The sequence below is a fragment of the Arachis stenosperma genome, chromosome 7 (genome assembly GCF_014773155.1).
Source record: "Arachis stenosperma cultivar V10309 chromosome 7, arast.V10309.gnm1.PFL2, whole genome shotgun sequence".
NCBI lineage: Eukaryota > Viridiplantae > Streptophyta > Magnoliopsida > Fabales > Fabaceae > Arachis > Arachis stenosperma.
Window position 1 is genome coordinate 33,134,178 of NC_080383.1, and position 20,714 is coordinate 33,154,891.

At 35.8% G+C, this 20,714-nt stretch overlaps 1 protein-coding gene across 1 annotated transcript; it reads right to left on the reverse strand.

Moving 5' to 3' along the window:
* Positions 1-903: 903 nt before the first annotated feature.
* LOC130940633 (uncharacterized) lies at positions 904-8,203 on the reverse strand. Its single transcript, XM_057868838.1, has 15 exons — positions 7,929-8,203; positions 7,209-7,732; positions 6,556-6,924; positions 6,410-6,481; positions 6,156-6,236; positions 5,966-6,003; positions 5,758-5,845; positions 5,540-5,686; positions 4,702-4,887; positions 4,547-4,626; positions 4,368-4,440; positions 4,146-4,247; positions 2,654-2,759; positions 1,852-1,939; positions 904-1,413 (listed from the first exon to the last, which is right to left on the reverse strand). The coding sequence occupies exons 1-15, from the start codon at positions 8,167-8,169 to the stop codon at positions 1,227-1,229; spliced, it is 2,382 nt and encodes a 793-aa protein (XP_057724821.1). The 5' UTR covers positions 8,170-8,203; the 3' UTR covers positions 904-1,226.
* Positions 8,204-20,714: the final 12,511 nt, after the last annotated feature.

A 20,714-nucleotide genomic window follows, 5' to 3' on the forward strand; every position in this document is an offset into this window, starting at 1 on the left:
ACTTTGAAAGTATTATTAAGACTAATATTTTGTATTCTAGAATTAAAATTTTGTATTCCAATACTAAAATTTTAGTTTTATTTTTTGATCGCATGATATAATATTGCATCTCAGCCTCTTAATTTTAATTTCAATTTCTAAAAATAAACACTACCTAAAAACATAGATGCTAACCAAACACTACCATATTTGTTGTCCAATTCGTGAAGCAATATTAGAGATTAAGGAGCACAATTGCACAAATACCGCTTTTATTTTTTACATAATCTTGGCAATTGTGATTACCATCAACATGACACAGTAGAGATGAAGTCCAAATTTATAATGTAATAGAAGCCGCCTGTAACTATTTCTTCGAATGTAATCTTTTAAAAATAAAAATCGCTAGAAAGGATTTTCCTTTTATAGAAATCAATCGTTGTGATCTGTGCTTTACCGAAATCGCTAGTAGCAATTTTCATCATGAAAATATTTAAAATTTTAAAATCTAAAGATGATAGGAAACAATTTTATTAGATTCTGACATAGCACCATATTTAATGAATTTACACGATACATTTCAATATAGAAAATAAAATAGCCACAAACACAAGTGAAAAAGTTCAAGTGAAATTAAAGTTATAAATAAAAGCAATAATATAAAAGTCTAATTATGCATACCTAAATCAATTTGACCAATTTATGGTTTCAAATTTATCAAATATATATCATCATAAAGTTAATGATTTTTTTTTTAACAAAAAGGTAATGCCACTAAAGTTTTATTTCAATTTTAAAATTTTAAATCATAAATTCTAATCATAAACCCTAAACTTTAAAAAGAAATAAAGTTACTAATTTAAAAGTTAGCTGTTTATCTTTATCCTCATTCATACGAGAAATATGAAATGTGAAGGCGACATGTGTAATCAGAAAATTGGACTAACTGCGTTACTGCAAAGAGACTAATACTAGCATAACACATCAAGGAGAAATTTATAAAGATAACGATCTATAAACTACGTGGGGACCCTACCTGCATGGTGCATTTAAATTTGACAAATCTCACCCAACAACTAGCTAATTAATTTCATGATTTGTGGGAGACCCCGTGCTTGGCCTTCTATACAAGAAAACTACAATCAAACCACCATATAATGTAAAAATACACATGGCAAGATCTATTGCATAATCTACCAACATCCAAAGATTTCAAGATTGGATAGGAGACATCCAAAAAGTGATGATCATGGGGATAAAGTGCAAGCATGAACCACCTGGGAAATGCACCGAGAAAGCCTCATGATTCTTGAATACCCAACACTTACAGTTTTAACTGCAGTCCTTATTTCAGCTACAAGGGATGGTGACTTCTGCTCCCCACTAGCAGCATCATGTACCCGGCAAGGAAGGATACTTACAGGATAGACCCCACTGCTTGGAAACATTTTGTCAAACTAGTCAGTGTCCTTGGCATATAAAGCTTATCTGATTCTGTGGTACTATTTTGGCCACACACAAAAAATGTAAAAAACTAAAAATAGCAATAAATTTAATTACATAATATGAACGCTGAATCCATCGGTTTGCTAAGGCGGCCATAACATTAGATCATACCAAAATAATAACATAAAACAACAACAATGAAATCTTATCTCACCATGTGGAATCGGCTACATGAACAAAAAAATGTCATTGTGCCCTATCATCATATATCGTGTATGTAATAAGATTTTTTATACATAGATTTTGCTTGACCACCAAATGTATAGAATATTTTCAGCAAGTATGAATTATGAAACATTATTAACAAGGATGATCTTGGATGAATAAGACATTAGATAACTAAAGCACAGAAGGAGCAGGATTTACCATCTCAAGCACGTCATATCAAGGGTTACTTTCACCTTCTTGCCACTACGAAAGTCAATAAAAAATAGCAGCAAATCCAGCTGCTCATCTACAATATAAGGAAACATTATATCAGAGAGGAACTCTAGATTTTGTCCTTATCAATATCAGACAAAATTAGCGATCATATTCGAAAAGTCATTAAAAATAGTGCAACTTAAGTTATCTATTGTGGCGAAAAAGTAATAGTACCCTATTTTATCCCTCAAATTATACATTTAACATCACAATAATTTTCCAGAGATCACTGTCACCAGACTCAGATTCAATATCATTAGACAACAGGTCCTTTTTGAGCCACTAATTCCGACCTCCATAAAGATGGTGGTGTTTCATATCTTTCTAGGACTTACTAAAATTAGGTTTTACTATGAAAATTAAAAGCCTTGTGTTGCAGGGAAGTTTCAATAAGCTCTGCAGACTAATATGATCATGTCTTCTCCCTGATCCCCATCTCTCTCCTCTCGATTTCAATAATTTTCCTCCCAGTCTATTTTTTTTGCTTTCGCTTTTTCTTAAATAACTATTCAAATATTGTATGCTGCTCCAAAACGATATTGAAGTTTCTTCAATTTTGACCAAGCAAAAATATTTACAGCTAAAAACCGGAAGAAACACAAGACACCGAGAATCAACATAAGCATGTTAGAAAGGGGAAAGGCAGGAACAGTTTTCAGACGAACATTGGAACAATTCCCAAAGATAATTTAGGATCCAGCTCTATAGTTCAAAGTAATGCTGTAAGGAGTAGAAACTTGCTCACCTGATTGAGAAAAGAATTTTGCTTCAACCATATTTGTAGTCTCTATCTGAGCTAACTGAATCTCCTCAACCACATCTAGCAAATTACTCAACAAAGAACTTGTTACCTGCATAGAACAACATAGTGAACAGCAACATTATGGAAAACACCCCAGTACTTAGTAGTCAATTATTTAATGGTTAATTGGAAACAATGAGTGCCATTGTTAATTTGCTATTTGCTTGCTTTGCATAATTGCATGCTAAGTTGTTATATGTGCATACAAAATTTTTCCCCCTTCTTTGGAAGATATTATTAAAAGGGATGCAACTATCTATTCATGTAACATACTCTATCTAGTGAAATAAGGCTTTCTGTTGTTGTTGTTGTTATTATGTTTTCTTTTCTTTTCTTGTTAAAATATTTTATCCTATCTTCAATAGTCCCTTATATTCATTTGACTAGGATTGGAATCTAATAACCTAATTACCAGGATAAACAGAGGTTAGTGCTTTGCTTTTTGAGGCCTACCATACATCATTCAATCTAGTATCCTATAATCCTAATGTTAAGATTCTATATTCTATCTTTTCCTCCTTTATACACTTCACATGAATGTAAAAAATACACAGATAAAACAGACATAACAAGAAAGAACAAACGGCCATTGTCTAACTTATTCTTAACAAGGACACAAATATGATATGACAAGCTTACATACAAATTAAATGAACAAAAAAGTACAAGCACATTGTGTGTTGCGCGTAATTTCATGAAAAGCTAGAATCCAACATCAAATGGAAATGGCAAGATATGCTGTTCAACCCACTCACATACAACCATTAGTGACAGCTTCAATACACTTTTTTATTGAAAAACAAAGGATAAAAGAGAAGGAAAAAGAATTGAAGTTTCCATGCTCGTTTGACAAGAAGCAACCCAAGCATACTCTAGAATATTTACTTTTTCCTATTTGTCAGCCTCTATCTAACAGTTATATACTAGTAGGTATAGGTATAAGGGGTTGGATTTTAGTTTTTATAAAACTCCTGCTCCATCTGAAGCAATTTTTGCATATCTAATGCTCTGGGTCAGTATTTGGGTAGATTTTCAGTAATCCTGGTTTTTGTACCAAAATAAATGCAGAATTCTAGGATCTCTCTAGCTTCTTCACCTTGCTTGCCAACAAGAATGTCATTTGGAGTCAGAATCTAGTGCTAATTTTAGCCAAATAAGGATATTCTAATTCCGAGAACTCATCCTTAAGAGCAAATTTCATAAAACAAATATCTGACTGGATCACTAACACCACCACCATCATCATCAACAATATAAATAGAAAATTTTATAAAAAAAAAAAAACGCTTGTGGAGATTGGGATAATTTGACTTAGAGAAAATAAATAATTAGTGATGGATATGGAACCGAGAAGGAAAATATGAGAAATTCTACTCCTACAGAAATAAACTTGCTAAATGCTAAGGCAAACAACATATGAAGTGAAGTAACTTACCTGTGTTTCTTGCACCAAATCTTTTGTATGAGCATAACTTTTAGTGGTATGAGGATTTAGGACAAGCATAAATGCAAAAAGAGCATCCATCTCTGGAAAGGTCTGAATACCAAAAGAAGAAATAAATAAATAAAAGAGATGGAAAAGGTATGTTTTTACCCATGGAAGAAAAGAAAAAGATATGATCACATAGTGAAACAGTGTAATCATGTATCAAGCTACCTTCACAATTTTCATATCATTCAATTTACTTGATACTATTATGCTTGTTGATGGACAATCGCTTACTGTGAACCTACACATTTCACCAAAATAAATAGTCACGTACAACACTCAGTTATCATATAACTCCAATACAAATATCAGTAAGGATTTAGGAAGCAGATAAAGATCCAACAAACCTCTGAATAACATAATCATAATAGTTGAGAAAAACTCGGTAACTACCCTCCACAAGCTCAAAACCATCAATGTTCCACAACTAAAATACAAAAATGTCAATTAGAAGAATATTTTATTTAAAAGCATTCACAAGAATTACAGAGACTTGAAAGACCTGCAAATTCTGGAATACACACTTGCACGATATTCTCCTCTTCAAATAAAGATGAACAGATCTTATGGTGTCAGCAAAGCTTTGATGACTTTCCATCTTGCAATACGTACAAAAGTACTCTTTTAAGGATTTTGCTTTCCAATCTAAAATTTCAATCTCCTTCCTCATTGTGGTGAGACTAGAAACCTATCATTATCCAATAAGAGGTTCATAATTATCATGAAACAACAAACAAACCTTTCATAATCCATTGTTCCTGCTGCATCAACCAACTATGAACAGGACTATGAATAGCAAGAAATGGAAAACACATCTTACATACAAGAGATTATTCATGCAAAAAATACAGAAGACAACTACATGTTAAATAGGAACTGTTTTAAGCATAATTCACAAACGACAAAGAGGACCTACAAAGTGATTACCAATGTATTCAGTACATTATTTCATAAGAAAAACACTTTTTTATGTAAATCATTTCTCAGATATAGAAATTTGCTTGGACAAGATTTTGGAAGGTGGAATAAGATTTGTTTTTTTTTTAAAACAAAAGGCAGTTCCCTGCATTTTATGAAAACTAGAAATAATTTCTTCCCAAAATAATTAATTAATGAGATATGCGCGTAAAAGAGAGATGAAGTACGAGAATTTTGCAACTGCATATAGATACAACACTACTACTATTCATAGAAAATCTCTCATAAACTCAATTAGTCAGGCTATCTATTATATATGTGTTTGAGTAAGTGAGTGTGAGTGTGAGTGTGATTATATTTTAAAATAAATAAATAAATAAAAAGAACAGTAAAGAAAAGAAAAAGAGGAGAGGTGGAAACACCTGAAACTTCCCCCCAGAATTGAGCAAGATGGAATGGAAGTGGCTATCACTCCCTTGATTTATAGCATCATGCTTAGACAAACCTGGAGTGCCACTTAATTTCATCATTTGAAACTCCTGGAGTCCACTGCTCAACTGTAACTTTTTCTGTGAATAATGAGAGTGCATGTCATCATCTGCAAGGAATTGCTAGAAAGCAAACATGATTGAGAAAATACCAGTAATCTCTCGCGCTTAATATGCATTAATTGTAGTTTTGCTTTCCCATATGCTATATTGAACAGCAAACTTCTTGCTTCCACAAATCTACAAAACATTACTTTACAATGCCAATAATCATTAACCCAAACAATTTCATAAAGTTACCTGCATCAAAGAATATAATTTACATTTTTTAACTGACTCAGTCAAACAACATAAACATACCTTTTATGCCCAACAACTTTCAACTGGTCAGCTGTTTTCTGGAAGAACAACATCAATTATGTTGACAATGAATAGAATATCAGCCTTTGATACTGTCTCAGGTGAAGTATTATGTTCTAATCACTATAAAATCATTAAATGTAAGCTTGATCAAAATGTATAACTAGAAAAGTGAAACCATCCAACAGACCTGACAATGAATTTCAGAACAAAAGGCATCACAGATGTTAACTTTCTGCAATTGAACCAAAGTATCTTCCAGCATGCTAATCTAAAAATTGATGTAAAATATGAATGAATTATTTTATATGATAACCAAATAAGAGGAAATTTAGGAGTGTTATAAATTTTGGAAAGACAACATCCACAAGTATTCAAATGATATCACTTTCAAATTCTACAGATGTTTTATGAAACTAAATTACATGAAAGTAAGGAACATACCATTCTCAAATTGAGCTTATCAGTTGAAGGAGAAAGCAACAGGTTTGTAGCACATGAGAAATTTTTTACAATCTGCAAGGCAACTAAAATATTAAGAGGCAATAGACTCAACTGATTTAACCCTTGAAATAAAACAGTGATCATACATCAGCCCATGTTTTCCTTGTTTGATTGTCCAGCTTCCCTTTTTCACTTCTCATAACACCTGTTTGCTGCAAAACCAATTGTTGGTCACTCTTCCAACCATTATGGAGCTGTGGACTTGCGTCAATCCTCCCTGATTCATCCATGATCTTTCGACCTCTTAGCATCTCAAAAACTTTTCTTTTCTTCTGAGCAGAAATCTGGGCACTAAAATCATCTCCATCTAAGTTGCCCTCATGAGACAACTCTTGCATATTACCATGGCACAATCGTAGTTCTCTCAGGCGCTCTTTCAGGGAATTCATCGATGGAGTTGACACTTCTTGGATACAATTGGTCGCATCTATAACTCCCTTAGCGGGACTCTTATCCTGTTTCCTTTCCAATACACACTATAAGTCACTCAAATACCAATATCAGTATAAATTGCAAATCAACAAGCTCTAATAAGGGAGATGTTATTGCCATTTTGCTCAAAAGGTTCTGGAAAAAGAGGGTAAGTTTTTCAGTTTAAGAAAACATGTTCTAGCTTTAGGAAAATTGTTCCTAAACTAAGAATTAAGATATATCTTCCTTTCCCTCTCCTTTCCTTCCAAAACAGCCAAACCTTTCAATTCTAAATCTAAATCAACTACTAACACAAGATGCTCCTTACATTGATCAAAGAATCAGCAGTTCTAATCGAAGCATCAGCACCAATACCAATACCAGCACTATTGTCATCATCGCCTTTGCTGTATACAAAGTCTTTTTCTGTTGATGAACCATAAGGGCTCCTGTTTGATATCTCCAAGAAAGAAGAGGCATCTTTGCTTCCTTCAGCTGAAATTGCACCTAACGAAGGAGACATTCTGTCATAATCATACCTAAATGGATACTCTTTATCCTCCACCACAGTCATGTCGTTTGAATCTCTAGCTCCACTCGCTGAATCACCGTCACAAATCTCGTTCCTTGCGTCGCTGAGCGTCATGAAGCTTCCTTCAGTAGTACTAGTAACAGCAGGGATCCAATTCTGGCTTGGCGTTCTGAGATCATCGGAATCTGACCTCGCGAGGCTCCGATAGTGCATTGAGAACGCAGTTGAATCCATTGTGACATCGTCGGAGAAACCGGGATCAGGACCCGACAACCGTCCAGGTTCAATGAAACTAGCCAAAACGGGACCGTGAAAAGCTTCTGCTGCTACAAAATTATCAATAACTGAATAGTTTCATATTACACTACAATTCCTATGGCAGTTACACGTACAGTTGGACTGCGATTATCACAGTTACGAAAACAAAATTACAAAAAATAAATAAATAAATAAATAAAGAGATGCAGTTAAGTAGAAGAGCCACAGAAAATAAAAAAATGGCGAATCGGAACTTGCCGTCGTCATCGGTGGAAGCAGTGGCGGTTCTGAGAGGAGAAAGAGGCGAAGCGATTGGTCTCAGGAAGGGGCTAGAAACGACGTTGTTGTGGTCATCGAGCGGAGGAGTTTGTTCGGCGTCGTCGGAGGGGAAGAGATGGATGGAGGTGATCTCGTTGTCGGCGAAGCTGACGCGGCGGGCGGTTTTATTCACCGGCGCGGCGGTTCCGTCTTCCGTTTCGGTGTTGCCAAGGGGCTCCATCGCAATTTGAAATTGAAAACAGTAGTATACTCTATAGTCTATTCCCTCTATTCCATTCTGTCTTGTTCTGATTCAAATATTTCGGATTGGGCAGTTTTTTTTTTTTTTTTAAGTTTTTGCGCGAAAGATGATATTTGACACGCACTTTTATATAAATTTCAAGTAGTTAAAGCCGTGAGTTTCCTGCGAGGTGTATTGGGTTTTTAGCTTATGCTCTACCCATTCCTCCTCGGTTCGAAACTTGCGCTAGGGCTTCGTTTGGTTTCTTGTTAAACATAACGAGGTATTACAAAATATCTCTCTTTTTGTTTTAAAAAATATATTATTTACAAAGTTGCAATATTTTCTTTTGAGTTTTGACATATTAAGAAAAATATTTCGTCCTATTTACAAAGTTATGAGTGTTGAATTAGTTGAAAATTTGTTCAAAGTCTCAAACATTCAATAGTCCAACCTCTATAAAATGCATTTAATTAAAGAGTTTATTTTGATATATTAATAATATAAAATATACTATTGTTATTTTATTTTATATAATTAAATATATGTATAAAATTATTTTACATTGACAATATATTAAAATTAAATTATTAATTAAATATATAAAGAAATAAAAGATATTAAAAATTAATACTTTTCAACCAACAAAATAGTCATTAATTAATCATTAAAAAATATCTAAAATTAAAAATAATAAAAACATCCAAAATTTAATGAAAAATTAAAAGTAAAACAAAATATAACTAATTTAGGGTATAAAATTTAGAATTTAGAGTTTCAAATATAAAATTTAGGTTTAGAATATAAGATTTAGGGTTTAAATTTAAAATTTTTGGTGACCAACAATGAGCAGCCGGAGGCAGCTGAAGATCGTTATTGATAGCTAGTAGTAGTAGGTAAAATTAGTGTTGAGAGAAAAAAAAATAGAGTAAATTGAAAGAATAATTTTAAAAAAATGTTACTTTTAATTTTGTTTTATTAAACTTTTTTATCAATCCAATACTTGTTGGTTGAATGTTGTTATTTTTCTAGCATGGTTGATAATAAAATTATTAAAAATATAAGAGTATAAAATTAAAATATATTTTAAAGATTATATTTAAAACTTTATATTGATATTTTAAATATTGTTAACATTTTATTTATATATTGAACAAAGGTCAACTATAACAACTATATGTATAATAAGATACTATTTTACTCAAATTTTATTAATATTTAAAAGAAAAGGTGGATATCTCAATATCATAATTGTAACGTCAATAGAAATTAAAAAGAATGAAATTAGTAAATAAGCAAAGATATATAAGATGATGGAAGCAAAGTAAATTGCAGAAATTAAAAGAAATATAAAATTAAAGAAAAGATGAAGAAGAAAAGCTAAACGTAAAAGGGAAGAATACGTAAAAGTAAAAAAAATTATTAATAAAAACCAGAAAGAAGTAAATAATAAGTGTTTGAGTTTAAAGAAATTATTTAAGATTCCCAATTTTTACTCTATGATGTCAAGGGGTTGAGAACGTTTTTGGATTTCTAAGTATTTTTCAAAAGAACTAACCTCCCTACAATGTTTGCTTAAAACTCTATTTATAAACTAACCCAATGCTTAATTGACAGTTATTTCTATAATATTTTCACCAGTTTTTTTTTTCTAAACTTGAATTAACTGTTCCCGCTCTAATTTCCTTGACGATCGTCCTGCATTATACTTTGACGTTCCATGTTGATAGCTATTTTCACACATAGCATATCCTATAACTCAAGCCTAATTCAAATTTTGAATAAAAAATGCTCCTTTTGATAGTGTCAATTAGAACCCTCTCCTAATATATTGAAACTAACCTCATAAATTGACAATAATATCTTATATTTATTTATTTAAAATAATTTATTTAAATAATAATATTTTTTGCCTAATATAATGTCCTCCAAAATTTCTCACTTAAAGATATATCATAATTGAATGTGAAAAAATGTTGTAATTTATAGCACCAAAACACTATATATACGTTATTATCACTACTTTTTTATTATTTTATTATTATTATTTATTTATTTATTTTATTGACTAAACAAAAAGAATCAGAATTCCAACATGGATTATAGCATAAAGGGTAAATTGAAAAGACAAAATCTATAAGAAAAGAAAAAAATACTTTACTAATGAAAAGAATTAACACTGAGAAATTTCTCTTTTTTCTTCAACCTAGCGTCCTTCTAACATCCATTCATATTTTATAGTTTTTCTTATTTTAACTATATTTAAATCATGCCTTTGAATAGAATAGGAACAAGTGAGCTTAGAATGAAGCGGAAACCTCTAAAAAGGAGGTGGAGTTGGATTTAAAAGGGTGGGTGCCAAACGCTAGAACTTGGCGTTGGCGCCAAGAAGTACGTAATTTGAGAAAATTGTCTATGCCACCCCAGTGTATAGTGCCAACCTTAGGCATTTAACGCCGGGGGTGGAATTTTCGTAAATTTTACCTCTGGCACCCTGGCGTTTAGCACCAGTATAGGGCATTTAGCGCTAGGGGTGTTTAAAAAAAAGGGTGGCGCTAAATGCCAGTGGTTCGGCATTTAATGCCGAGGGCATATATCACGTGGAATGGACTTGAGAGGAGTGGCGCTAGATGCCCTCAACCCGGAGTTTAGCGTCGAGCACGCTGAAAATCCCTTCTTGTTGTATTTGAATTCAAAAGGCACCTAACCCCTTTGATTCTCTCCCTCCTCCTCGTTCCTTACACCTTCCTCCACCATCAAAGAACTCCACTTTCCCTTAACATCTACCCCCATCCAATCAAACACCCCACCCCAAGATTCCCTCTCACCAATCTCATCCCTCTTTCTTCCCCATGATTCCCTCCCATTCCGAATAACCCCCACCAACCCCCATCTCCCCTTGCCTTCTCCCTCTCTTCTTCCAATTCTCTTTCCCTAACCCTCCCCTATAAATACCCTCCACCATTCCCATTCTCTTCCCACAACACCTATACTTTTCTTTTTTTTTACTCCTCCATTCTTCTTCCCCTTTCTCCTTCCTTCACTTTCCACGGCCATCCCCCACTCTTTTCTTTCTTATCTTTTAATTTTTCTCTTCTTCTATTCTCTCCACTATCCCCCACTTCCACCTTAGGCACACGACCACCCTCTTTCTATCTCTTTTCCTTTCTCTTCTCTTCTCTCTTCCCCCATGTCGAAATCAAACCTTTCCCCCTCCCTTTCTCACTTTTATTTTGCTCAGGGATGAGCAAATTTTTAAGTTTGGTGTTGTTACACCACTCATTTTAATATTTGCACTCAATTACACCAAAGGGAGGAGAGTCATCCTCAAGAAAGAGGAAGAAAAAGGCACCGCAATTCGATGACTATGACTCGAATAGGTTCTCCTCCAAGTTACATGAGGAGCACTTTTTCGAGATTACAGTAAAAAAGAATGTGATCCCAGAAGTGAAATTTGACCTCCAACCAGATGAATATCTAGAGATTTAGCACCAGATCGAGAAGAGAGGTTTACAATTTCTATGCAATCTGCATACCAACATGGGTTAGCTGAAGGTCCAAGAATTTTAGGTAATGCATAGATCCTATAAGGACCTTGTTCGAGGAGTAAATGAGAAGAACTACCAGATGTATGTGAGGGGAAGATCTTGGATTTCAATCCAAGAATGGTTAGAGCTACCTTGCGGCTACCACCTCCGGCTTATGGCTTAGAGACTTATAGTGAGAGGGTGAACCGGGACCGAAGGTACAATCAGGTATTTGCTGATATTTGCCTCCCAAGAGCTCAGTGGAGGTTGAGTTCAGATGGACAACCGAACTAGTTAAGCTGGCATAACCTCAAGACGGTTGCTACGGGGTGGTTGGAGGTTATCTAATGCTCTATTATCTCCACTAGCAACTGCTCAGAGTGCATAGTGGATAGAGCAATCATGATCCATTATATCATGATTGGCTATAAGGTGGTGGTGGAGGACATCATTCCACAGTAGATTTATCATATCGCCTCCAAAGCCAACACACATGCCAAGTTGACCTTCACTCATCTCATCTACTGGCTTTGTAAGGTTGCTGGGGTATGCATTAATGATGATTTCCCTATGCCCATTGAGCATCCCATCTCAAGGAAGACCATAGAGTATGCAAGGGTCTCGAGAGGGCAAGCCAAGGAAGAAGCTCAACCAGCACCTCCACCACCTTTTGTGCCTCGAGAGTATTGCTTCCCACCTCAAGAGTATTGGTAGCAGTTGACCTCATCCCTTTAACAGATGAGGGTCATTCAGGATAGCCACGATGTCCTACTCCATCAAATTGTGGCTGAGTAAAAGAGTCATCCCCACGAGCTTCGCCAAGTGAGGCAAGACAAAGGGCGTCTGAGAGGACCTTATAGAATATAGCCTGAGGAGGGAGATGGCCACCGACATGACTAAGGTGGTTGAGTTCTTTTCATCTTATTTCTGTTTCTGCTTTATTATGTTATTTTCTGTTTCTTGTTTTCTAGTTGTATTGTTAATGCATGGCTCTTAGTATTTATTTCTTTTAGTTTTAAGTTTGTTCTTAGTTTATATTTTTAATTTCAAATGATGTCTTGTGTATCGTCCTCAAGTAGTAATTAAAAAGAAAAAAAAGTGGGGTTTATGATTACAATTTGGGTTTATTTTATTATCATCTTGTTCCATTGTATGTGGTGGTATATATGTTTTGACTATGAGTGCATTAAGAGCATAAGGTGTAAAGTTCCTTAAACAAGAGGAACGTTAACTCTTGAGGAACAAGAATTCAGAGAATTATTATGAAACCTCAATAAGCGATAAAGAGGTTGATCTTTGGACAAATTAAAAAAAAAAAGAACAAGAAAAAAAGAGAAAAGAGCAAGAAAAGAAAAGAGAAAAGATGGGTTGAAAGAGAAGCCAAAGGCTCTGAGCACCACTGACTAAGAAAATAGAAAGAAAAATAAGCTTGAAGAGCGTCCAAGTCAAGTGCTTGTGGTTCTTATGTATCAAGTGAAAATTTGAAAACAAAGCATTTAGAGTCACGGCTAGGCTCAAAGTGAAAAGCACCCTCCCCAAAAGAAAGCTAAGTTGCAAAGCTCTGAGCATCAATGGTTGAGATCCAAATATGTGCATGTGGTGTTTATTGTCCAAGGGTGGCTTGGGTGATTAGATCTGAGGTGTGCTTTATCACCCGACAACTTGGACCAATTGGTCCGGGATTGCCGATTGGAAACCCGTTACACAAGTCACCTTGAGACAAAATATTTAGTAGTCCAAAAAGGCTTGGGGCATCGATGTTTGGGTTCGAAATCTTGGCTATATGCTTGTGGTATGACCGTGTCAAAGGGTTGCCTTGTGATGGAGCATTTAGAGTTGTCAACATACCAAGTTCTCTCTAAGTTCAAGAAAAGTGATTTAAGGATTAATCCAGGCACAATGGGGTAAGGTTTCATAACATTATTCGGGTTTTAGTCCTTTAAGATGTTGACGTCCCCAAGCTTCAAGAAACAATAATGAATAAGAAGGTACTCATGATTACAACATTGTTAAACCCCACTCTTCGGATAAATATGAACTTCAATAGAACTCTCATTTTTAACCAAACCCATTCTTAATTTTCATTGTTCAAGTTGCTTGAGGACAAGCAACTCACTGGCACTCTATCAAGTAGCTATATATCAGGAACCTTGTACAGAGAATCTAAGTTAAAGTTCATAGGTAGACAGGGTGTAGACGTTGACTGGTCTTACAGTATATACATATAAATAGAAAACAAAGTTCACCCTAGACTCAGAAGACTACCTAGAGAAAAATCCTTTTGCATAATGATTATCAGCAAATTACGAAAGGGTACTCCTACTTCCATCTGAAGGGGGAGAGAAGGGGTAAGAACTGGGAAGTTCTTAGTAGATTCAAGCTAATTAGTCATGTTAATCACTTCCGTTATTATGTCAGACAATAAAATATTTCAAGGCATATTCATATAGTAAGTAGAGAAAACAGAGAAAATAGATAACGTAGTACAAATAAAGAAATACAAGAAATAAAGCACAACACAGAGAATGATGCGCACACAAGAATGATGGATGTCTAGCCCTAGTGTAGGTAATGAGCTCATTTGTTGGTTACATACACGCTCCCGACGTTACCCAGAGTCCTTTGACTAGGTAAGGCTTTTCCAAAGTTAAATATAACATAGCAACCCTCTGTAGGTGAACTTTGGCCAACAAAAATGGCACCCCTATAAGTGACCTTTAGCTTACAGGAATAGCAACTCTATGTATGTGAACTTCGGCCTACAGTAATAGTGCCTCTGTAAGTTAACTTCGGCTTATAGGAATAACAACTCTCTGTAGGTAAATTTTGACCTACAGGAGTAACACCTGAGGTGCACAATTGATATCCACTGTAGGTGAACTTCGGTCAACATGAATAACAACTCTCTGTAGGTGAACCTTGGCCTACAGGACCTCTAGGGCTAACAAAAAAGCGGCACACAATTTACGAGCATCTCTGTTCTAATGTTTGACACAAGGCCCAATCCAACAATCCATTATTATGTACAACCTTCTTAACCCATTTCTCAGTTATCAGTTAATCATCAATCTCACACTCTTGTTCAGTGTCTCTGTAATTACATTCTTCGTTTGTTTATCTATTTAACCTTTACTTGTAGTTACTTTGGTTTCAGTATGAATAACCAACCTGTTCCAAGTATAGGTCCATTAAATTTATGTTTAACCAATTTGATTCTTCATACTTTATCTAACTCTAAACGCAATTCATGTACTAAATATATTGTATCTGGCTCGCTTTCCTAATTGATTTTTTTCTTTTCTTTAACATTTTATCTTTCTTTTATCTTTACGTCACTAACATGTTCTTACTACTCCCTAGATATCTTTTGAAGGTAATTATGAGATTCTGAGCTTAAAATTGTCTTTCTAAGATTTTTAGAAAAAATTGTCTTTTCACCATTATTTTGTTTTTTTTAATAAAATAATAATATCTAATATTTTATTAAAATATTTTTAACAATATTTTATTCATAACTTTTGAAAATTATGTTTTGACCCCTTAACTTTTGATATTTATACTACTTTAACCCCCTAAACTTTTAGTATTTATAATTTTCACCCCAAAACATTTTAATATTTTCACTTTGACCCCAAAATGGATCAAAGAGCTGTTCTTAAAAGTTCTTGGTGATATTCAACGTGTTCTTCATAAATTCATCAAATTCTTTCTTCAATTCTAATTCATTTTTCAATCTTTTCGGTACCCGATTTTTACCATAGTTCAAAATAAATTTGCAGCCATTAAAGCCCCATGATTTCTACTTGATTTTAACACAAATTCATCATTAATTTTAGGCTAAACCTGGGCTAGAATTTTGTTTTTCCAACAGCCATAAAACCGAACTCACAAACTTGATTTTCAACCAATTTTCAACAAGAATCACACATATAAACAATCAATTTCAAGCATGACCAAACCATACAACAATCACAAAACTCAAACACAATTAATCAAGATTAATTTTATCAAATCCTACCTTAGTTTGCTGCTCCAAAAACCGACTGCACTTCCAAGTGTTCCTAGCTCACTTTTTCTCCTAAATCCAACCAAGAACAACTTTAAATCTCATGGTGCATACTCAACCGAATCTGATGCTGCTAGTTAGAGAAGATTTTCTCACCTTAAATTTTTTGAAAATGGAAGATCCTTAGCTCACAAGTCAAGTTAAGTAAGAGATTTATGGAAAAACATCAAGAAAATACAAGTTCAAGCATGGTGTTCATAGCCAAACCAAAGAGGAGAGATGAACATTCACCTAATCTGAATTCGAACCATGAAAAGTGACATGAATTTGAAGAAGAAGAAGAAGAGAGGATCACTTTAATCATTTCAGAATTTGGATCAGAGTTTTGATTAGGAAGAAAACAAGCTATGAAGATGAAAGAACCATGGAGTTTTCTCTCTTTTCTTTTCTTGTTCTTCAAGTTCGTTTGGAGGAGAGATGAGAGCTGCTAGGTATCACCTTGTGAGTGGAGAAACCGTGGCTAATGGTGGGTGATTAGTTGGTAAAAAGGTTTGTTACAAATATCTCAGGTGGATAATTATTAAAACTAGATGTATTAGAAACATGTAATAAAATATTTAGAGGTAAATATTTGAGCTACTAGTATAAATGATACTAGTAACATGATAAACATGAGAATAGAAGGTATATGATGAGACACTAGCATAGCTAAAGTAATCAGAGAGTGTTGGTGTAATACCCGGTCTAACCGAAATTAATTAAATAATGAGTAAGTAGGAGCGATTATGGTTGGAAGATTTGGCAATTGGAATTTGATGATTTCAATATGATATTTGGATTCAGTGAATTTTTCCGAGTCGGAAGACATAGTTTTCTGCGTAAAAGTGCGCAGTGGAATTTTGACCGGTAGTACCAGCTGAGACCTGTCTGGTAATGCAGCTGAGAAAGTTGATTATGAGTAAATAAGATTAAGAAATGAGGAATTATAATTAGGGGAGGTAGAAATATTTGAAGTGCGATTTAGAGCGCTAATCTTAAAGGTTTTGGTCCAAAATTGGGCCAACGGACAAAAATAAGTGAACCGGGCCTAAGTGGGCCCAAGATCCAACATATATAAACATTAGTTATGAGCATTTCAGCTCATTTTACCCTAAAAAGAAGGGTTGGGGCGCTGAATTAAGAAGAGAAGAGAAGAGAGAAAACCTAACTCTCTTTGATCTTCAAACCACCATAACTTGAGCTACGGAGCTCCGATTGACGAGCCGTTTGCGGCCACGCGTCGCTCTTCTCATCCTCTACATTTCTATCTAAGTTTTGTGGTGAGTATTCCATTCATCTCTGCCCAGTTTTCGAAATTCCCCACTGTTACACGTTTTGGGAAGTTAGTGTTGAAATCTTGTGATTTTGGGTGTTTAGGGATACTCCAACATGGATTCTAAGTGGGTTCTATCCCTACTTCATATGGGCTGAGGTAAGAAGTGCTCAAACCCTTGTGATTTGTCATTTTAATGAGCCCTAGGTTGATGTATGTATGTAATGTTGGTTATGTTAGTGCATTTGATGGTTTTGGTGCACAATTGGGAGATTGGTGTTGCTTGAGGAGCTTTGGTGAGGCTTGGAGCTAAGGGTTGGTGGAGACTTCCATAGAAGAGGCTCAATTGATTTGGCTACAAGAGGTACGGTTTAAGTTTCATTTAAGTACCGTGTGGTGTGATGAGAATTCCTAGGCTAGATGCCCCTAGGATTAAGTTTGGATTGTGTAAGTGGTTGATGCTAATATGCATAGTTGGTATGTAATGTGAATTGATGATTGGGTTGAGAATTGTGTGGCCTTGTATGCTTGGTGTATTGAAAAATTTGATGTATGGGGTAATGAGTATTAATTTGTGGTTTATACATTTAAATTGTGAAATTGGGCCGGAGGCCGTATATTTTGGGCCGGAGGCCGGAAAAAGGTAAGAAAGGTAAGTTGATGTGTGCATTGTATGATGACACAAGTGATTGGATGAATTTCATATAATGAATATATGAATGATTGGGTTGGTTATTGAATAATGAGGTTTGAGGAGTTGAAGTGTGGAAATTGGTAAACTATGGGTGAAATAGTATATATGGGGTATGTTTGATTTTGGTTGAGATATATTATGTGGTCATATATGTGAGTATGATTATTGATGCCTTGATGGATGATAATGCGTGAGAGATATGTATGTTGTGATATATGCTTGAGAAATGATTAAGGTTGATTTGGGGGTGAAACCACGTGACAGTGAATATGATATTGATTATGTACAAGGGTGATTTATTGGAATTGATGTTGTTGAGAATTGGCATGAGGAGTAGTATATGATATGTCAATATGTTTGAGTTTGAGCCACTTGGGTGAAGTGGGCTAAATGATGAGTTAGTGATTTGGTATATTGTGGTTATGTGTCAATGTGTGAGTTGAGGAGGCTCGATGTTGAATTTGATACATTTGATTGATTTCAAAGAAAAGGGATGAAATTGGCATGTTTTGATTGATTTTGAAAAGAGTTGAAAATGGTTTGTTTTGAAAATGGCATACTGTGGTTTTGTATAAAAATATGATTTTGGGCATACTTTGGCGGAACATAACTTGGACTACGGATCTCTGTTTTGTACCAAATCTGTTTAGAAATGAAATTTGATCCGGGATGTCCATGCCGTTCGAAGAACGGTTGAAAAATGATTTAAAATGAGGAAGTTATGTCCGTTGGAAGATTGGGGTAAAAATCTGTGAAATTCTGCAGCTTTTAACTTAGAAAATTTTTAGCAGAATAACCCCTTGCGCGTGGGCGCACCTGGCGCGTACGCGCCGATCTTCCGAAAAGTGCCATCCACGCGTACGCGTGGTGTGCGCGGGCGCGCCGATCGTGCTGCACCCAATGCCCAGCCATTTTCCCGAGAGTTATGCCAGAACTGTGCCGGTGTTGTGCCTGGGGCACGAGAACACCCGCGCGTACGCGTGGTTGATGCGTGCGCGCCGATGGGCAAGTTTGGTATCCACGCGTTAGCGTGCATGACGCTTACGCGTCGATGAGTTTTTAAGGCCACCCACGCGTGCGCGTGGAGTGCGCGTACGCGCGGCTCTGTTTTCATCCCAAAGTTGATTTTTGAGTTTTGAAAGCCAAATCTCATACTTCTAGGCCTCCGATCTCACCACTTATATCTTAAATCATTATGACATGTCTAGCTATTAGAAAAGGGCTAGTGAATGAGGTAACTTGCGAGTGAAGCAAGGGGAAAATGAATAATCAATGAGGATCATTGATGATTATGTGAGATGTGGATGATGGTGGTGGAAGTGCTTGTTATGCCATTGGCCGAAGGGCCGTGATTGTTTATGAATTGGCTGGTTCTGGGTTGAACCGTGAGCCGGAATAGCTGTGTATGCTATGAATATTGGCTGGTTATGGATTTAACCGTGAGCCGGATGGCTGATATGGATGTTGATCCATGGATGAGAATTCATGCATGTTTATGCTGAATTATTGATAATTGTGATTTGCACTTTCACTATCTGAGATGCGAGTTTCCCTGGGTAGTAGCAGTGGCTAGTCCACTTGCTCCGGGTATGAGACGGAAAATGATGTTTATGATAAATGAGTTAATTATGGAGTTTTGAATGAATGTAACTCTGATACCTGGGTAGTAGTAAGGGTTGGGGTTCGTCCCACTTACTCCAGGTTAATGTTTGAGATTTGATAACAATGAGAATTGATAATATGAATTGAGATTGAATGAGTATGTGCATGAGATACCTGGGTAGTAGCAAGGGTTGTGGTTTGTCCCGCTTGCTCCGGGTTAATGCTTGAGATACCTGGGCAGTAGCAAGGGTTGTGGTTCGTCCCACTTGCTCCAGGTCAGAGATTGTGACGCCTGGGTAGTAGCGGTAGTAGTGGTGAATCCACTCGCTCCAGGTTGAGCTGTTAAACACCCGCCTGGGTAGTAGCCGCAGTAGTGGTTGTTCCACTGGCTCTGGGTTGAGCGGGTAGTAGCAAGGGGGTTGTAGCTCAAACCTACTTGCTCCGCAAGGGGTGTTCCTGTCCATGGTTAGCTACCAGGACGTGTCGGGTTGGCTATATAACCGACAGATGATATCATCAGCCATAGGGCAGGCATACATCATTTGCATATGTTTGAATTGTTTGGGTTTGCCTATTTGTCTTGGATTTCTATATCATATATGCTATGTTACCTGATTACATGCTACTTGTCCTTCTTGTACCTTATTTGTGTATTACTTGTCTGTATTGCTTGTGTTTGTACAACTGAGAGATCCCTCATGATGGTGTTGGTGGATGTTGGGGGCTGTTCTTGATGAGATGAATTGATAATGCGATTGCATAATGATGATTTTTGAATGAGATCATTTGAGCCCCCTGGGTAGACGCAGTGATGTGATTTCACTAGCTCCAAGCAAGGGTATGATGTATTGATATAGATCTGCTGAGGCAGAGCAACTGGTAATGATTTTGCCTATGATTCTGAGTCTGATTCGTGAAAGAATCAGCGGATTGGGAAACATGTGTAACATGAACTAGATTTAGTACCCCCTTACGACAGAAGCCTATTTATGGATTAGTGAGAATCTAGGCTGGATACTTGGTGAAAAGGAGTTTAGGATGCTTAGTGAGTTTTTATTGCAGTGCATTGTATTTATTTGGCACTTTTACCGTACTGGGAACCCATGGGCCCGGGGTTCTCATTCCGTATATCTCTTGTTTTTCAGATACAGGTTCAGGTGCTCAGAAGTGAGCTGTGGTTCGTCTGAGAGCCGGCGAAGATCCTTATTTTCTCTACTTTGTGTTTTGCTTAGAATCTCTCCACCTTTGTTTGAAAAGATTATATTATGTATTGAACTCTTTTGGAACTTGCCTATAGAGGCTTTTATGTTTCCTTTGGGAGAGATTAGGATATATTGTTGTCAGCTACTTTCATACTGTACCCTAGCCGGCCTAAACTTCGCGGGTCGCGACTAGTGGCTATTT

Excerpts from the sequence above, each read along its gene's own strand:
- LOC130940633 (XM_057868838.1), bottom strand. The coding sequence starts at position 8,169 with ATGGAGCCCCTTGGCAACACCGAAACGGAAGACGGAACCGCCGCGCCG. Across the intron at positions 6,482-6,555 it reads CAAGGAAAACATGGGCTGAT|ATTGTAAAAAATTTCTCATG; the intron begins GTATGATCACTG and ends GTTGCCTTGCAG. Across the intron at positions 1,414-1,851 it reads GATATGACGTGCTTGAGATG|TGGGGTCTATCCTGTAAGTA; the intron begins GTAAATCCTGCT and ends GTTTCCAAGCAG.